Here is a 14,726-nt window from a genome sequence, read left to right on the forward strand (position 1 = left end):
ACAATATCTGGCCTGAATCTGAGCACCCTGTGGGTTAGAGGTTACCAAGCGCAGTTAAATTTAACCTGCAACTCGAGCCAGGCTGTAACTGGAGACGTCTTCTGAACTGCCCCGTTTCTAGAGCCAAAACAGCTTCATTCAGAGAGCTTGGCTTCTCTGCTGACCCGCTTGTTTCAGAGTCACACCTGTAAGACCCCCTCATGCCACAGGGAGGTATATAGGATTTGTCCATAATACAAAAACACCTCCAAGATTGCACCCATACGTTGTAATGAACGCATTTGAATTGATGTTGCTGTGGAACAGTGGAACTCTTCCCACTGTTTGAGACTGATGGGAAAGTTGGCATGTAATTATATATCAGTCTCACTTCACCTGGCTTGGAGTGTAGATCAGTCATTTCATTGCATCTGTGACGTGATAAGAAAGTAGTTTAAAGAACAGAATAGAATGTTGTGTTCATAATACAACCCGAAATATGTGAACGACTATACGGTTTCCCCTTGAACCACCAACAACAGAGATGATATTTCACACCTCTTCATTTGTAATACAGATGTACACTCTCTCTAGGAAATACTGCATTTTAAATGCAGAATTTATATTTTTAGGCTATCATAGCATTAGAATAACTCACTCGACCACTATTTGGCAACAATTGTGCAGTATCAGATAAAGCGAGGTAAGTGATTTCACTACCACAGTGCTTAAGCCACATTGTGACCTCAGGTACCCACAAACTGATCTTAGATTCCACTTTCTCGCTCACATTTGTGCCTTTCTGGTGAATTTTGTTCTGCTGATTATTGTTTAATAGTCTCTTCATTCTATCTCGTTAAGGTATAGTGTGGATATTACAGAGGAACATAGGACATTTATAAGAAGAGAACAGAAACTATTGGACGACGACGAATACCCGACAGTCGGTGTCATAATGATCATCCTCTTTTGTTTGTTGTCAGGGTGTCACAGAGTGAACTAATGGCAGTGGGGGGGTATCGGGTATCATGGCTGTTCAGCTGCATTGGTGAGCCAGTGACACCCTAGGCTGATGCAGTTTCATGCCTTCTCTATGTTTCCTGCCCTGGTCAAAGGCCCTCTCAGCCTGACCGTTACTCCGGACAGTTACCACACCGTTCGGAGGTGACTCTGGGGGTGCCTGTGACCGAGGTGATGGAATACGGCCAGGATGCGATGGAACAGTGCACTGTGACACCTGGCCACCTGCGTACAGCCCGTGTCCCGAACGAGCTCTGGGCAGCCGGATCTGCCCACACCCCAAGCACGGCAGGGAAGTTCTGCCACCCCCGGGGGATCAGTCAGGAGCCCTTGTTAAAAAAGCCCCAGTCAGGGCAGAACTGAGACTTTTGGAAGCAGGGAGGTTTACAGATTACAGCACGGGACCAGGGACGGTGCAGGGAGAAGGAATCCCCAGCATCATCTTCCTCCATCCCTACTTCACATTGGATTCAGAGAAATCAAAGTCAGGGCGAGAGCAGGAGAGACCCACGTTGCCCAGGACCGCAGAAGATTCCTAATAACCACCTAAGGAACTACACTGAGACAGAACTGGACTGCTGGACTCCATTATTTTGGGACAGTTGCTGGGTAACTGGGGTCCAACGGGGTGCCTGTGGCTGGTGTGGAATGTGTGTCCTTTGGGGCTGGTGTTGTATAATGTGTCCTGGGTGTTGGGCAGACAGTGTCAACTGTTATGATCACTAGAAAATAAAAAGGACACTTAAACAATGCTAGTGTCTGCTGCTGGTCTGTGCCTGCACTGGGGAATCTGGGAGAGGAGTAGAACCTCCCAGAATATACAGGCAAGTATATTGGGTTCCTAGCGCTGTTTATAATTGCTAGGAAGTGTATTTGTTCACAAAGCAGGAATAATTCTTGTTTGAGGGGTCACCTATCCACGACAGTGACATCAACGACAACAACTTCTCGTGGATAAAATGAAAAACTGTGCCACTTCAAGCATCCCTGTCTTCAATAATGATACAATACCATGCTCAGTGTGTTTGTTCTGTAGGTGAGGGCAACTGGGAGGGAGGGTGAAAATAACTGAGACCAGATTCTAGTATGAAGCTTGGGGTTTTGTAGGTCTGTCTTATTCACCATACAGTCCTTCCGTCTAGAAGACAAAGTCCTTCTGGAGAGGTAGAGTGCAAAGTAAGCCTCTCGGTCTATTAATTCATATTAGTAAATGTCTGCTTTTGAGGAAAATGAGCTATATGGATCGATATTTTGATATTGCTTGACATCATTGTGATTAATTGATCAGTCTTAACTGATCTGATAGATGTGAGTGACTGTTGCATAAGCACTAATCATCAGTGAGAGATTTGATTGCCCAAAGGTAATGAGGTGGTTTAACCTGTTTCATATCCTGTCTGGTAAAACTCACAGAAGAACATCATAGAACTAATCACTGGTACTAATTTAAGGCGACATCAACATTAGTGACAGGATCAGGTTACGAAGGCAAGTTATTTTCTGACAGTGTGTGCCTGACAGGAGGTTAACGCAATTAATTCAAGATGGATTGTAAATTTCCCATTATAATTAAAAGGCACTGAAATCATGTGTAAATTGGAAGTAAAGGAACGGTAAGAAAATTGAACACGTTTGTTTCCATTTTGAAGTGGCCTGTCAGTTTAAGACATGTAACAGGGGATTATGGGGGAAAATATAATCTCACCCCTAATGCTAATACAGCATATGCAAACTGGCAGGTCCAGTAAGGCCAGTGGTGTAGTCCTGCTCTTCCTTGCCAAGGAGGTGATGAGTCAGTGATCCCACTACGTTTCTGGAGTAAATGGACCCTGATCTGGCCCTGATTCGTATCCAGGCTGTGTGGAAGAAATGGCGATGATGGGGTGCAGTGTATTCCAGCAAGTGGGAGAAAAACAAACCGCGCAAAACTGGAAATAAACCGTCAAACACACGTGGCAGACCTGAACCGTATTCATACTCTCGATGCAATGGCAGTGAGGATCCTGGCAGAAGGGGGATCAGCTCATCCATACCCCTGGGTTGTATCGAGAGTGCAGATGAATTTAGAACCAACTGCACATGAGCCGCTCGCTTTCGTGCTCTCTGAGTGCTCTTTCAAAGGGAGCAGCTGTCTCAATAGAGAAGAGAGTGTTTGTTCCTGTGTTTCTTGTGGTGTTCCAGTTTTGACGCCCCCCCCCCAACTCTTTTCCTACACATACCGGCTCCCCCCAGCATGCCCTTTGACCTTTTCCCCCTTGTATATATAGCAGCGCTGAGTGGCATAGTTCTCCTGGTGGCCAAAATGAAGGGTCTAGTCTCAGTCTGCTGCTTTCTCGCTGTGCTGGTCCTGGGGACAGCAGGTAAGGGACAATTCTGTCGTTGCAGAATTAGCAGAACATTTCCTAGTCACGTGCAGCACAGAACAGTCTACTTTTGTTAAAGAGCAGTTCTGAGGCAGGATGGTTGAGTCTCTGTTAACTTTTTGAGTGAGAAGTCCCGCTGAGTAGACATGGAGACCAAGGCAGGGACTTGAGGTTGGTTTCTAATACAATATCGGCGACAGCAGGAGTTATTTTCCTTTCAGGTTAGGAGACATCTGTGCTCCTTTCAGACCTGTGAGCATTGTGGAGTGAGACGGGGGATAGGAGAGATTCAATGACGATTGTCCGGTGGCAGGATTATAATAGCATCCGCTGTCAGTGGGGTTTAGTTTTCCACTATATTCTGCGGGATTTAAAAGGGCAAGTTAGAATAGGCTGATGCAAATGAAAAAATTGGCATTTTGGATTGAATAATGGTGCAGACGCACAGATGTTGTTATTTCTTTATGCCTTCATATTAACCTAGAGCTAAGATCTGTATTCGTACAGTTGCACATACAGTAAATGCACATAAATTGGTTTGGTAGCTTCGCTGTGTGAGTGTCAGCTGTGCTGAGGTACAGTGCCTGCGGACAGTGAGAGCAGTTACCACTGAGTCTGCTCTCCGCCTTTAAAGCAGATGCACTCTCCCTCATATGGGTAAATATGTCTTATCTCTAGCGTTGGGGAGGGATTAAGCACAACTCGAGTGTGGTCAGTAAGGGAAGCGTTATTTTTTTATTCCATTTCTTCAGAAAGCGGCAATTATTCAATCGGTCTGTTTCGAGGAGTGTTACCGTTTCAGAATCTTACTTTAAACATGTGTCCGTTGATACGAACCCCTCCCCATCTCCACCTCTCAGTATGTACCATGAAACATGCGCCGTGTCTTCCCTGCTCCATTGTCCTCGGTCGCAAAGTGCTGGCAGGGTTGTTACCCTTGTCTGTCCTTGGGATAATTTCTGTCCTGGCTTCTTCCCTGTATTCTGGTCTGCAGTCAGGTGCTAATATTGGAATTTGCGCTGTAACTGGACACCGAGTCCTCACCATTCTGTACGCACACCCCCTACCCTTTAGCGCCCGGCACAGCTGCTGTCTCTCTGCACTGTCACAATCGCAATTTATTCCCAGCAGCTGGCCTTATAAGGAGATCCATTATCTTAACAGGAGGAGCAGTGCCCAGCCTTATCAGTCGTCCAGCCCGGAGCCTCCCACTGCCCCGGTCTTAACAGAGCTATCTGATCGCACTATGGCAAGACTGCAATACCTCCACTCATCGGGAGGCCAAAGAGTCTTTCGGTTTTGGTGACATCAGCCTTACAAATTTCTCAATCGGACCATTTCCACCGCCTGAAGTAGGAAAGAAATTTGTGAACGATTAAAAGAAACCACTCCAGTCATCAGGGCTCACCACTGTCTGGTGATTATGGAACAGTAACAGTTGGGTTTTTTTTGCTCATTGGCTTCCCTTTACACATTTATGTGTAAGAATTGGAGGGAAATGCATGCAGAATGTTATTCAGAAAGGTGGGCTTCTCTGTGTGTATGGATTAGTGGAAACAAGCAATAATGGCCAACTGTGCAGGTGCAATGTGTATGAGTGTCATTGGGACTAGGATTTGTATTAGATAGCCTGATACTGTGACTGTGATGAAACTGTAACTCCTGTAGTGTCCTGGGTGTCAGCAGGCCTGCCATAAGGTCAGTGAGAGATGTGCTGCTAGCCCTCCAGTAGGTCAACCTCTCTGTAAGGCATACTGTAGGAAGGCTTTCAGGGTGTCAAAAGATGAAGGACTCCATCCACCCATCCTTATTGTTGCTGGGCTGTGAGAAAGCTGTTGCTGTGAGCTAAGATGTAAAAAAAAGAGCAGATGATTCCCAAATCAAGTGAGGGCAAAATGATAAATACACAAGGTTGTTTAAAAACAAAGAATAAACTGTGTTAACTCCACAAGAGGATTAGTCTCCTGCAGTACTGATGCACCCAGGACAGAATAAAGTTACACACACTCTGCTGCTGAAGCACAAGCTGCGTGTTTCACAAAGACCTCTTCCACATGTGCCCACACACAAGGGTGGTGTCTCCTTCACATAGCAGAAGCTATATTAAACAGTGCCAAACACTGACTGTGAATTGGAATGTAACCATTAATGGAGTCATTGCATTACACTCTCCGAAGCTCGGCCATGCAGAGAATGTCTCATCGCCATCTTACCTCGCCCACTACCTGTTGTATAGACAGAGGGTGTCAGCACTTTGACAAAAAATACAATCTGTCCTGAATATGGGGGGGGGGCAAGAAATTTAAAAGCAATTATATAAAGACCGTCAAACATTCTCCTGCCTGTGACAACAGATGTTGTACACTCCATTAAAGAATAAGGACCTAGTTTTACAAGACCATAAAACAGCGCTAACATGCTGTCTGATCCAAGATAACACACATTTTAGCTATTACAGCTTCGGGAGGGTAAATATACGCTTGGGCACCCTTTGTGCACAAGAGGTCTGGATCAGAGGAGGATCCAAACATCAGTGTGACCCCAGTAATCTCTCCTCTGGCTGGAGGCTGTTTTCCATGCTTCAGTGAAATAACACGGAGGGTTTCGACAGTGATACACAGAGATATTGTTAGGCACTACTTGTTGATTGCTCAGATGAGAAATTGGGCATGCAAACATCCATTGCAGTAGAGCATCCAAGTCCAGCAGGGCAAGGCCTGCCAAGTCTCCAGGCAAGAGGTCTGTGCTTCGTGCTTTCAACAGAGACTTGTGTTTGTTTTGTTAGTTTGGAGTCTGAAATCACAGGGGTCATCTTAATAAGAAGAATTGGTATCATTCTTTGTCAAGTCCAATTGCTATTTTAATTGTCGTGTGGTCATTAGGTATTGTAGAGCTAGCTTTCTGAAACCTCGATGATTTCTCTGTGTTTGAAATCACTGAAAGCTAAAAAATTTTCAAAGAGAAAATGACCGATTTGCACCTCGAGCTTGTCATTTGGATCTTAGTTCAGCATCTATTTTCTCTCCATATCTGACACAATTTCCAAAGTCCGATGAAAAGCAATACCAGAAATCCGATTTTCACTTCCGACTGCCTCTGTTAAAGTGATTAGATTGCGATCAGATTTACACAAATGTCATGGCATGCAGTAGGTTTTTGTGCAATTGTGTTTCAATGGGAATATCTGTCCTTTCATCCTGATCAGGGAGTCTTACTCTGGGTTTGATTAATTTTGTTTTATCTCTTTCTGCATTTCGTTCCAATGGGCAGGTCTTTGTGTGCAGAAGTACACACAAGGTACTGGGCAGACGAATCAATGCATAATTCCGATCAGCTATTTGTTCCCCCCCCAATGCATTCCCATTAGATAAAACGTTTGCATGTTTGAGCAGGGAGTCTATGCAAAATAAGGAAGCACGTTACATGAGTGAAAGGGTATAGCAAGATCATGATTTTAGGCTAATGACAGAATCCAAAACATCCTTTTAAATTATTTGAATTTTGTAATGGTCTGCTGCATTGAAATGCTGAATCAAAGGTACCATCACTTTGATGTTGATCAGTTTTGATCAACATCTTAAACCTTGATGTGTAGCTCCCTGAAGAATACAGTTCTGTATAAGGGAGATGGATAAATGGGAACTGTACTTTTACAGATTAGGGGTTGGTGATAAGTGATTTAAAAGCGCTGTTTGGAAAGATTATTTTTAATGTAGTGATTAAGGCACACAAGTGGTTTGGGCAGTGCCTGGATTTATGTCATTTTTGCCCTAGGTGCCTGAGCAGGAATTTCAAAGATGTGATTTAAGTATTTATTCATAAATTCTAAGGTGCTGCCAGAGCTAGTAAATGCTTGCAGACAGCTGAACAAATAAACTGCTGTGGTGTTTACAGAAAGCCATATCTCTGCTGTTGGGTGGCTGCTGGATTTCCAATATTTCTATTGACATTAGGAAGGAAAGACTTTAAAGGAATTTGCACCTGTTCTTTTGTCCTTTCTCGCTCTTTAATTTAGATTTCACCACTGCGTAGGAATCTGTATGATATATGACCAATCAGTGCAGATCAGTGAAGAGATGTGTCCAGTGATGTGCAGGCTTCAGGACTCACATGATAAAATAATTTTCGCCTGAATTATCACATGATGTACTTCATTACATTGGCACGGTTTATAAGGGGGAAAGACAACAATGGCAAATTGTTAAATATATGCAGGCGTCTATCCATGACTAGATTTGACTCTTGCTTTGCCAGGCGTCTAATCTGTGTCTTCATCTGGCATCAATGAGTTCCTGTGTACTCTAGGTCAGCAGTTATACTCCCATACCCATACCAGTGGAAAGGCTCTAGCCTGAGCAAGGCTGGGCTTGTTCAGTCCTTGAATGGGAGACTAGGGAAAGCCCAGGTTGCTGCTGTAAGTGGTGTTGGGGGACCAGTAGGCGGTGCTGTTCTCACAGGACCAGAATATCCACACCTCTGCAGTAATAGGTGCCATCCTTCAGATGAGACATTAGTTGTGGCTACTTGGTCATTAAGGATCGCATGACACTGTTCATGTAAACAGAGTGCTAATTACGGGGTCCTGGCTAAGTGCTGCTCCAGGCTTCTATTTCTGTATGTAATGCTGTATTAATGCATATTTATTATTATCTCTTAATAACAATCTGCTAATAACTCCTTGCCCTGCTTGGAGCCAGACCAAGGATATCTAGTCTGCCAAAGCTTCACATGATGTCAAGGAACTCACTGACCTTAAACAGACTCAGCCTGGGGCAGGTCCGTGTTGATGTCTTCTGGTGTATTGCATACCATGAGCTGCCAAGAGCTCCTTCAAGAGCATTGAACAGTGACACATAATTTTCACTCACATCTGGTTGTTCTTAGCCTCTTCAAATAATGTCCACTAGCTATTATGCATCTGATGCTGTGGTTGATTCTTCTGACACACATGTCCTGAGCCCAAGGATTGATTCTGGCTTTGGGTGCCTGTCTGTGTGGAATTTGCATGTTCTGCCTGTGTTCCTGTGGGTTTTCTCCAGGTAGTCCTGTTTCCTCCCACAGTCCAAAGACTTGCAGATTGGGGCTGAATGACTACTTTAAATTGTCCATTCCTGGACTCGAGTACAAGCTGCATGGATCCACAGATATTGTTTTCAGAATAATAATTAATAACAATAATAATTGCTTACACTTTAATGGGCAATCCCACGGCCACCACCAATGTGCAGCACCAACCTAATAATAATAAAATCTGTGCTTGTTTAACATTCCTGTTTTTCTTTAACTGCGAGTGGCACTCATGGAATATATGTAGTCATGAATGTACGGACAATTGGATGATATACAGTGTGGGGACAGGTCTGCCCCCGCTCAACAGCCAGTACCATATCTATCGCCACACTGCATCAGTGGAGCCGGACGGTGAGAAAGACCAGCCGGGGAATAAGAGGTCAAACAGAAGCCAAAGTCCAGAATGGAAACAGTCTAAACACGCATGGTGAAAACCCATGATTGATTGATCCGTGTGACAGTACGATTCCCTGAGGGTCACCCAGTTGTCACAACAAGCTGAGTTTAGTTGCTGGATTCAGGGCAGAGACCCTCACCCAAGCGCAGGCCTCACCTGCCAGACCAGCAGTGCCAAAAAGTCAAGCCTCACTGACTGTCAGAGCCCAGCTGGGACACTCAGTTAGAGCCTGAGTGGCGCTAGCAGCACAATTTGAAGCTGTCTTTGAACAAGGTCTTAAAGGATCTCTTTAATAGTAACGGAAGGTAGTGTCTTTGCAAAATTACTGAAGGTTATGCCTTTATTTGTTGGCTAAGGAACTGTTTTTAACTAATTGTAACAGATGATCACTTTGATAGCGTGTTAGAATAATTGTAACTTTGTATCTGACCACTTTGGCGTCCAGTTTTTTAAAGACATACTGTAACAATAAATGCAGAGCAAAACGTAGCAACAAATTACAATTTCAGACCAATTCGAGCTTATGTCCTTGTGGCTGAGACAACAGGCAACATTTATCTTATCCGATCCCACTCTGGCATTAACTTCACTTAAAGGGTAGTGGGAGTCTGGAACAAGACGCTTGGCCATGATGTCCTTACCCTGGTTTCGTTCAAGAAGCAGCCAGCTGAGATCCCTGAATTTGTGTTGTTTTCCTCTGTACTCCAGCACATTGGATTTGAAATGAAACAATGCCTATGAGGTTAAAGTGCAGAATGTCAGCTTTAATTCGAGGGTTTTTATGCGTATACATATAGGAATCACCGCCCTTTTTCCCACATTATGGTGACAGCCCTGCCGGGTGAGCTGTCCCGCTGTCTGTGTGTGCTCTCAGGAGCTGGGAATGATGGTCAGGGAAAATGGGGGGAGAGTCGCATGGCGGCCTCCCCTTGTCACGGGTGGCTCTTCCCTTTCCTGGCCTGTGGAACGTTTAAAGCAGCCTGGGCCTGTGTCTCTGGGATCCCCCCCTCAGTGGGACAGGCTGTAGCTCGTGCAGCTGCGTCACCTGTCTGGATCCGTGACAGGGCAGTAACTAGGGTCAGCGCGGGCAGCCAGTTGGGCTCATCCTGAAGTCCCAGAATTCGCTCTCTCACCCACCTCCTTGGAATGTATTAGACACTGGCTTGTGTAATAGCTACATTACTTTGTTGCTATTGAGGGGGCCCTTTTAACTCGTAAGTTTGACTGATCCCTGTTTTCTACATAGCGATGTGGGGTGGTCTGATATTCTATTTTTTTTTATTTATTACAATTATTTTATTTCTTTTCTGTTTTATGATTTGCACTTCTGTTTACTGCTATATTACAGCTTCAGTAATTTTAGATTTCAGCATTTAAACAAATTACTGGTCAGATTTCTGTAAGGTTAGTAAGAAGAGAGTAGGTTGAGGTAAAATGGAGATCATTGTCTGAACCACATTTCCCAGAATGCTATGGTGGGATGAGCTGCTGCCCTCAGTCACCTGACCAGTTGCTGCAAGACAATTGGTTAGGTGATAGTTTAAAGAGCAGAAATCAGAGGTTTTCTGGTTTGATTTGATCCATCTTGTGACAGAGGGTACTGCAAACTCACTACAGGGAGAAGGAGGCTGCTCTACTAGGTAACTGTAGATTATGTGAGATTTTTTTGTGTGAATAGTCTCTGTGATAGACTGAGGTATTGTGAAGTGCCTGGGAATGATTTTTTTGGAATCTGGTTTGCAGTTTAGCTGCCCAGTGAGATTAGAGGAAATGAATAAGCCAAACAGCAGCACAAAAAGGCTGGCCTTTTGCTGTGGTTATGCTATTGTTTTCCCTTGCACTGTAAATAAACTGCATTCCTTTCTACCTTAGGGTTGTGTTGGTGTCTGTTTTCCTGAAACCTGCCTAGTTTAAAGATCTTGTTACTACATGAAATCCTTGGTGGGTCAGAGTGTACACTGAGTGTACAAACCATTAGGGACGCCTGCTCTTTCCTTGAAATAGACTGACCAGGTGAATCCAGGTGAAAGCTGTGGCCCCTAACTGATTTCACCTGTTAAATCCACTTCAGTCAGTGTAGACGAAGGGGAAGAGACAGGTTAAAGAAGGAGTTTTAATGCTTGACGCACCTGAGACGTGGACTTAAGTGCCTTTGAATCGGATATGATAGTTGGTGCCAGGCTCTAGGGTTTGAGTATGTCAAGAACTGCAGCACTGCAGGCCAGTGGTTGAAAATGGCTCATTGATGAAAGAGGTGAAAGGAGGCCGACACAAATTGTGCAGATCAACAGACGGTCTACAGTTAGTCAGCTGACAGTCCAGTGCAACAGTGGTGCTGATGAAATTGGTGCAGTAACTGGCACAAATGAGCAAAAGTACAATATCCCATTACATTCTTTGTACCGGCCTCTGGTATTAGGCTACACTTGAAGGTAATCCTGTCCTGAGGTTAACTAATTGCCCAGAGAGCTTGACCAACAGCACAGCGTGTGCAGGGAAGAGACAGGGGGCAGCTGGAGTCTGGGGAGGAAGAGGAGGACTCAAGGCCTGAGGAGGGCATTAAGGCAGGCACAGGCAGCCCTGCTCCTGCCATCCTGGGCTTTGGTTCAGTTTCTTTCCACCTCTGGACACCGGTGGCTTAATTGAACCATTGAGATGAATGTCAGATTGGCCATTTTTCAAGTCTGAATCGTGTGCTTCTTGAAGGCTGCTTCTAAAACCAGATGACCAGAGTTGCCTACCTCTGCCTTTTCACTTGTTTTTTACCATTCACTGGATGTGCAATCCACTCAGTCTTGCACTAACTCACATGTGGAATGTCTGGGAAGACTATGACTTTCAGGAACCCAGGTCAGCTGTACAGAAATTGAGCAGGGAGTTAAGACTATTGAAAAGGCTGCAGAAGTAGTTTTTTGTGTTACCCAAGCATTTAAAGGAGTGGCTTCTAGGGAATGACACTCCCCAATGTGGTTTTGCTTCAGACATGCATGCCTCTGGAAAAACAATGTCCCTTATTAGAAGAGCAAAAAGCCTTTGATCCTTTTTCCCCCCTAACATAACCATGCAGGAGTGTGGTGACCCAGCAACGGTGTGTTTAACTTAAACTAGTCATGCTTTGCATTGAAAGTACAGTAAGGCCGATGTAGTGTGTGCTTCTTGACACGTGGACTGTAAAGGGGGTAAACTCGGAAAATGCTCGGAAAGACCAGGTGACAGTTCACCAGCCAGGAGGAAATGACAGAAGGACAGTGGAACATACAGTACGTGAAGGAAATGATGCAAAACATGATAGAACTACTAAAGGCTGCAATGCTCTGCTATAGTTGTCTTGAAAAGCTCTAAAGTGTGGCTGTGTAGCACTGGCCATTCAATATGAGAACATGCAAACTCCATGCATATAGCACTCTAGGTCCAGGATTGGACCCAGGACCCCAGTACTGCAAAGCCACAGTGCCAACCACTGTGCTCCCCTGCCACCTGTGGGCTATAGTCTCAGATCCCCTTTGGACAGTATTCTTGGAATGCATCTTGAGCACAACCCCCGTCCTGCCCAGCTCCTAATTACATTTGTTCTTGGCTTCAGTGGCTAGAATGTGATACTATGGAAATACTTGAATCAGCAGCTGGACACCTAATGAGGAAATATTCAGGGTCCTGTTCGGAGTCTCTTTGAGATCTGTGAAATGCCCTAAGTGTCATAACCCAGTTTAGCTTTTGAGAGGCAGAAATCATATAACATATTGTTTCTATACGCAGGCATACAAAAACTTCCCAGTAACATAGACCTTAAAGGTATGCAGGCAGAATGCACTGAAAGATAAAAATATTGCATTTTGTACCAGCTTTAACCCCCATATTAATTTTACAATTAATTAATTATTTTTTAAAATATCTTCTGTTTCATTACGGTACCTTATTTACAAGGTTTTCCTGACAAGTGAGTAAGAAGTGGGAGACGATCAGCACGTTAGACCAGTATCTTTGAATAATTGTCAAAACATGGAGAACAAGCTTCTGTTTTAAAATACCTTAACCTGTATCTCTCCACAGGTCAGTTTTTCTGACAGGTCTGTGTTGGTTAAAGCAGGACCTTTAGTGCAAACGTACAGTTATTACCAAGTAGAAGTGCCTGTTTTAAAAGTAAGAAGGAGGGGTTTGGATGTAGAGCTCCTTCAGGTTCAGGATTGTTAGAGAGAATAAAAAAAAAGCTTGTGAACGACAGACTAAAGTGACAGAAGGAAAGAAGTCTGTAAATAAATAGACAGCTGAGAAACGATCGTTTCGGCTTCTGATGACTTCCCAGAGTCTGAGTTTTCGAATCTCCGCGAAAGGCAGCGTAATCGTGGTTTGGCTTAGTTAAGTGAACGTACAGTATTACACAGCCTTTCTGTCTCTGCAGTTTGTCGTTGCAGCTGAGTATCGGAGAGGACTAACCATTGTGAATGAAGATTCCAGAATTCTGCCATCTCCACAAAGGCCATAAATAATATAAAAGAGAAGGAGCAGCACAAAGCAGAGGTCCACCTGCTGACCAATTTGTGTTTTTTTCCCCAATATCTGTGTACAGCATACAGTTGGTTCTTTAAAATTGACAGAAAAGCTTAAATGAAAACTACAGTGTACAGTATCAAAAAAATCTATTATCTTGGATCGTTGATCCTCCCTGTTCTTTGCTTTTTGTTCCATTGAAACCTGCATGTTAGTGATCAACACTATGACAGTCAAACTATTGTAAGATGGTTCTTTCTCCATTCTTAATACTTTACTTGCCAACAGGTAATGAGGTTGAGGAAAGTATGTAGTTGTGCTCAAAAACAAGTTGATCTGTAATGGGTTGTTCTCGGGTGGCATGGAGGTGCAGTGGTTAGTGTGGTTGCCTTGCAGTGCTGGTGTGCTGGGTTCAATTCTAGCCTTAGGGTGCTATCAGTGTGGATTTTGTATGTTCTCCTTTTCTAACTGGGTTTCCTAATACAGTATACTGGTACAGTAGGTTAATTGACTTCTGGGAAAATGGGCCCTGGTGTGTGTGTGTGTGTGTGTCTGTGTGTGCCCTGTGATGGACTGGTGTCCTGTCCAGGGTGTACCCTGCCTTGTTCCTATTGCTTGCCGAGACAGGCTCTGGCTCCCCTGTAAGCCTGAAGTTACATGGTATGGATAGATACTATTGTTTATTGTATGTGCTGCCAAATCATAATTTTCCCTCAAGTGCAAATATGGATTCACCAGTCGTTTTCCACACAGGCGTGAGGTCAACATCAGTGAGACAGTTAATAACATGAATTCATAACGCAGATGGATAACAAGAAAGCAGCAGGAGGTGAAGGAGCTCCTGCTGAAATTTTAAAGCCTGGCGGGCAGGAGCAGTCACCTCAGCAGCTCTAGGGTGAAGAGGTAATTCCCAAGAATTTCCATCCATCCATTTCCTACCAGCTACATCCAATTCAGGATCACAGGGCAGCCGGAGCCTATCCTGGCAGGCAACAGGTGTAAAGCAGAGTCCACCCTAGTTGGGACACCAAACCATCTCACCAAGCAGACCAACATGCACTCTCACACCAGGGCCAGGTTTCCCAGAAGCCTATTAACCTGCCAGCATGTCTTTGAACTGTGGGAGGAAATTGGTGCCCCACAAATTTCATCAAGGCAAAATGCTCCCCACAGTCTCTTGTGTCTAAATTCCTATTTGTAGTTGCCGTTACTCTTGACTAGAAAATGACGCTAATCTTGCTCCTCTGTGTGTTGCTATCACTGTGGAGTGATAGTGTATTTTATCGTATGGGCCGTCGAATCACACCTTCCCTCCCGTGCGAGCAGGGATTCTCCAACCCGCTCCATGCAGTCTTGGGGTGCACGCTATCATAGTTCACAAGTGACACAAAATTTCCTAAAATTAAGGA

General features: G+C 44.4%; 1 protein-coding gene across 2 annotated transcripts in view; it reads left to right on the forward strand.

Annotated features, from left to right (window-relative positions):
• Positions 1 to 3,300: 3,300 nt before the first annotated feature.
• Positions 3,301 to 14,726, forward strand: part of LOC148818689 (sarcalumenin-like) — a 37,914-nt gene continuing 26,488 nt past the window's right edge. Inside the window, exon 1 of one of the 2 annotated variants that reach the window (XM_088936957.1) lies at positions 3,301 to 3,359. In XM_088936957.1, coding sequence (XP_088793083.1) covers positions 3,302 to 3,359 — 58 coding nt within the window. In that variant the 5' untranslated portion in view covers position 3,301. The remainder of the gene's footprint in view (positions 3,360 to 14,726) is intronic. The other variant, XM_088936959.1, reaches the window with a different exon arrangement.

Source organism: Atractosteus spatula, chromosome 18 (genome assembly GCF_055471065.1).
Source record: "Atractosteus spatula isolate fAtrSpa1 chromosome 18, fAtrSpa1.hap1, whole genome shotgun sequence".
Lineage (NCBI taxonomy): Eukaryota > Metazoa > Chordata > Actinopteri > Semionotiformes > Lepisosteidae > Atractosteus > Atractosteus spatula.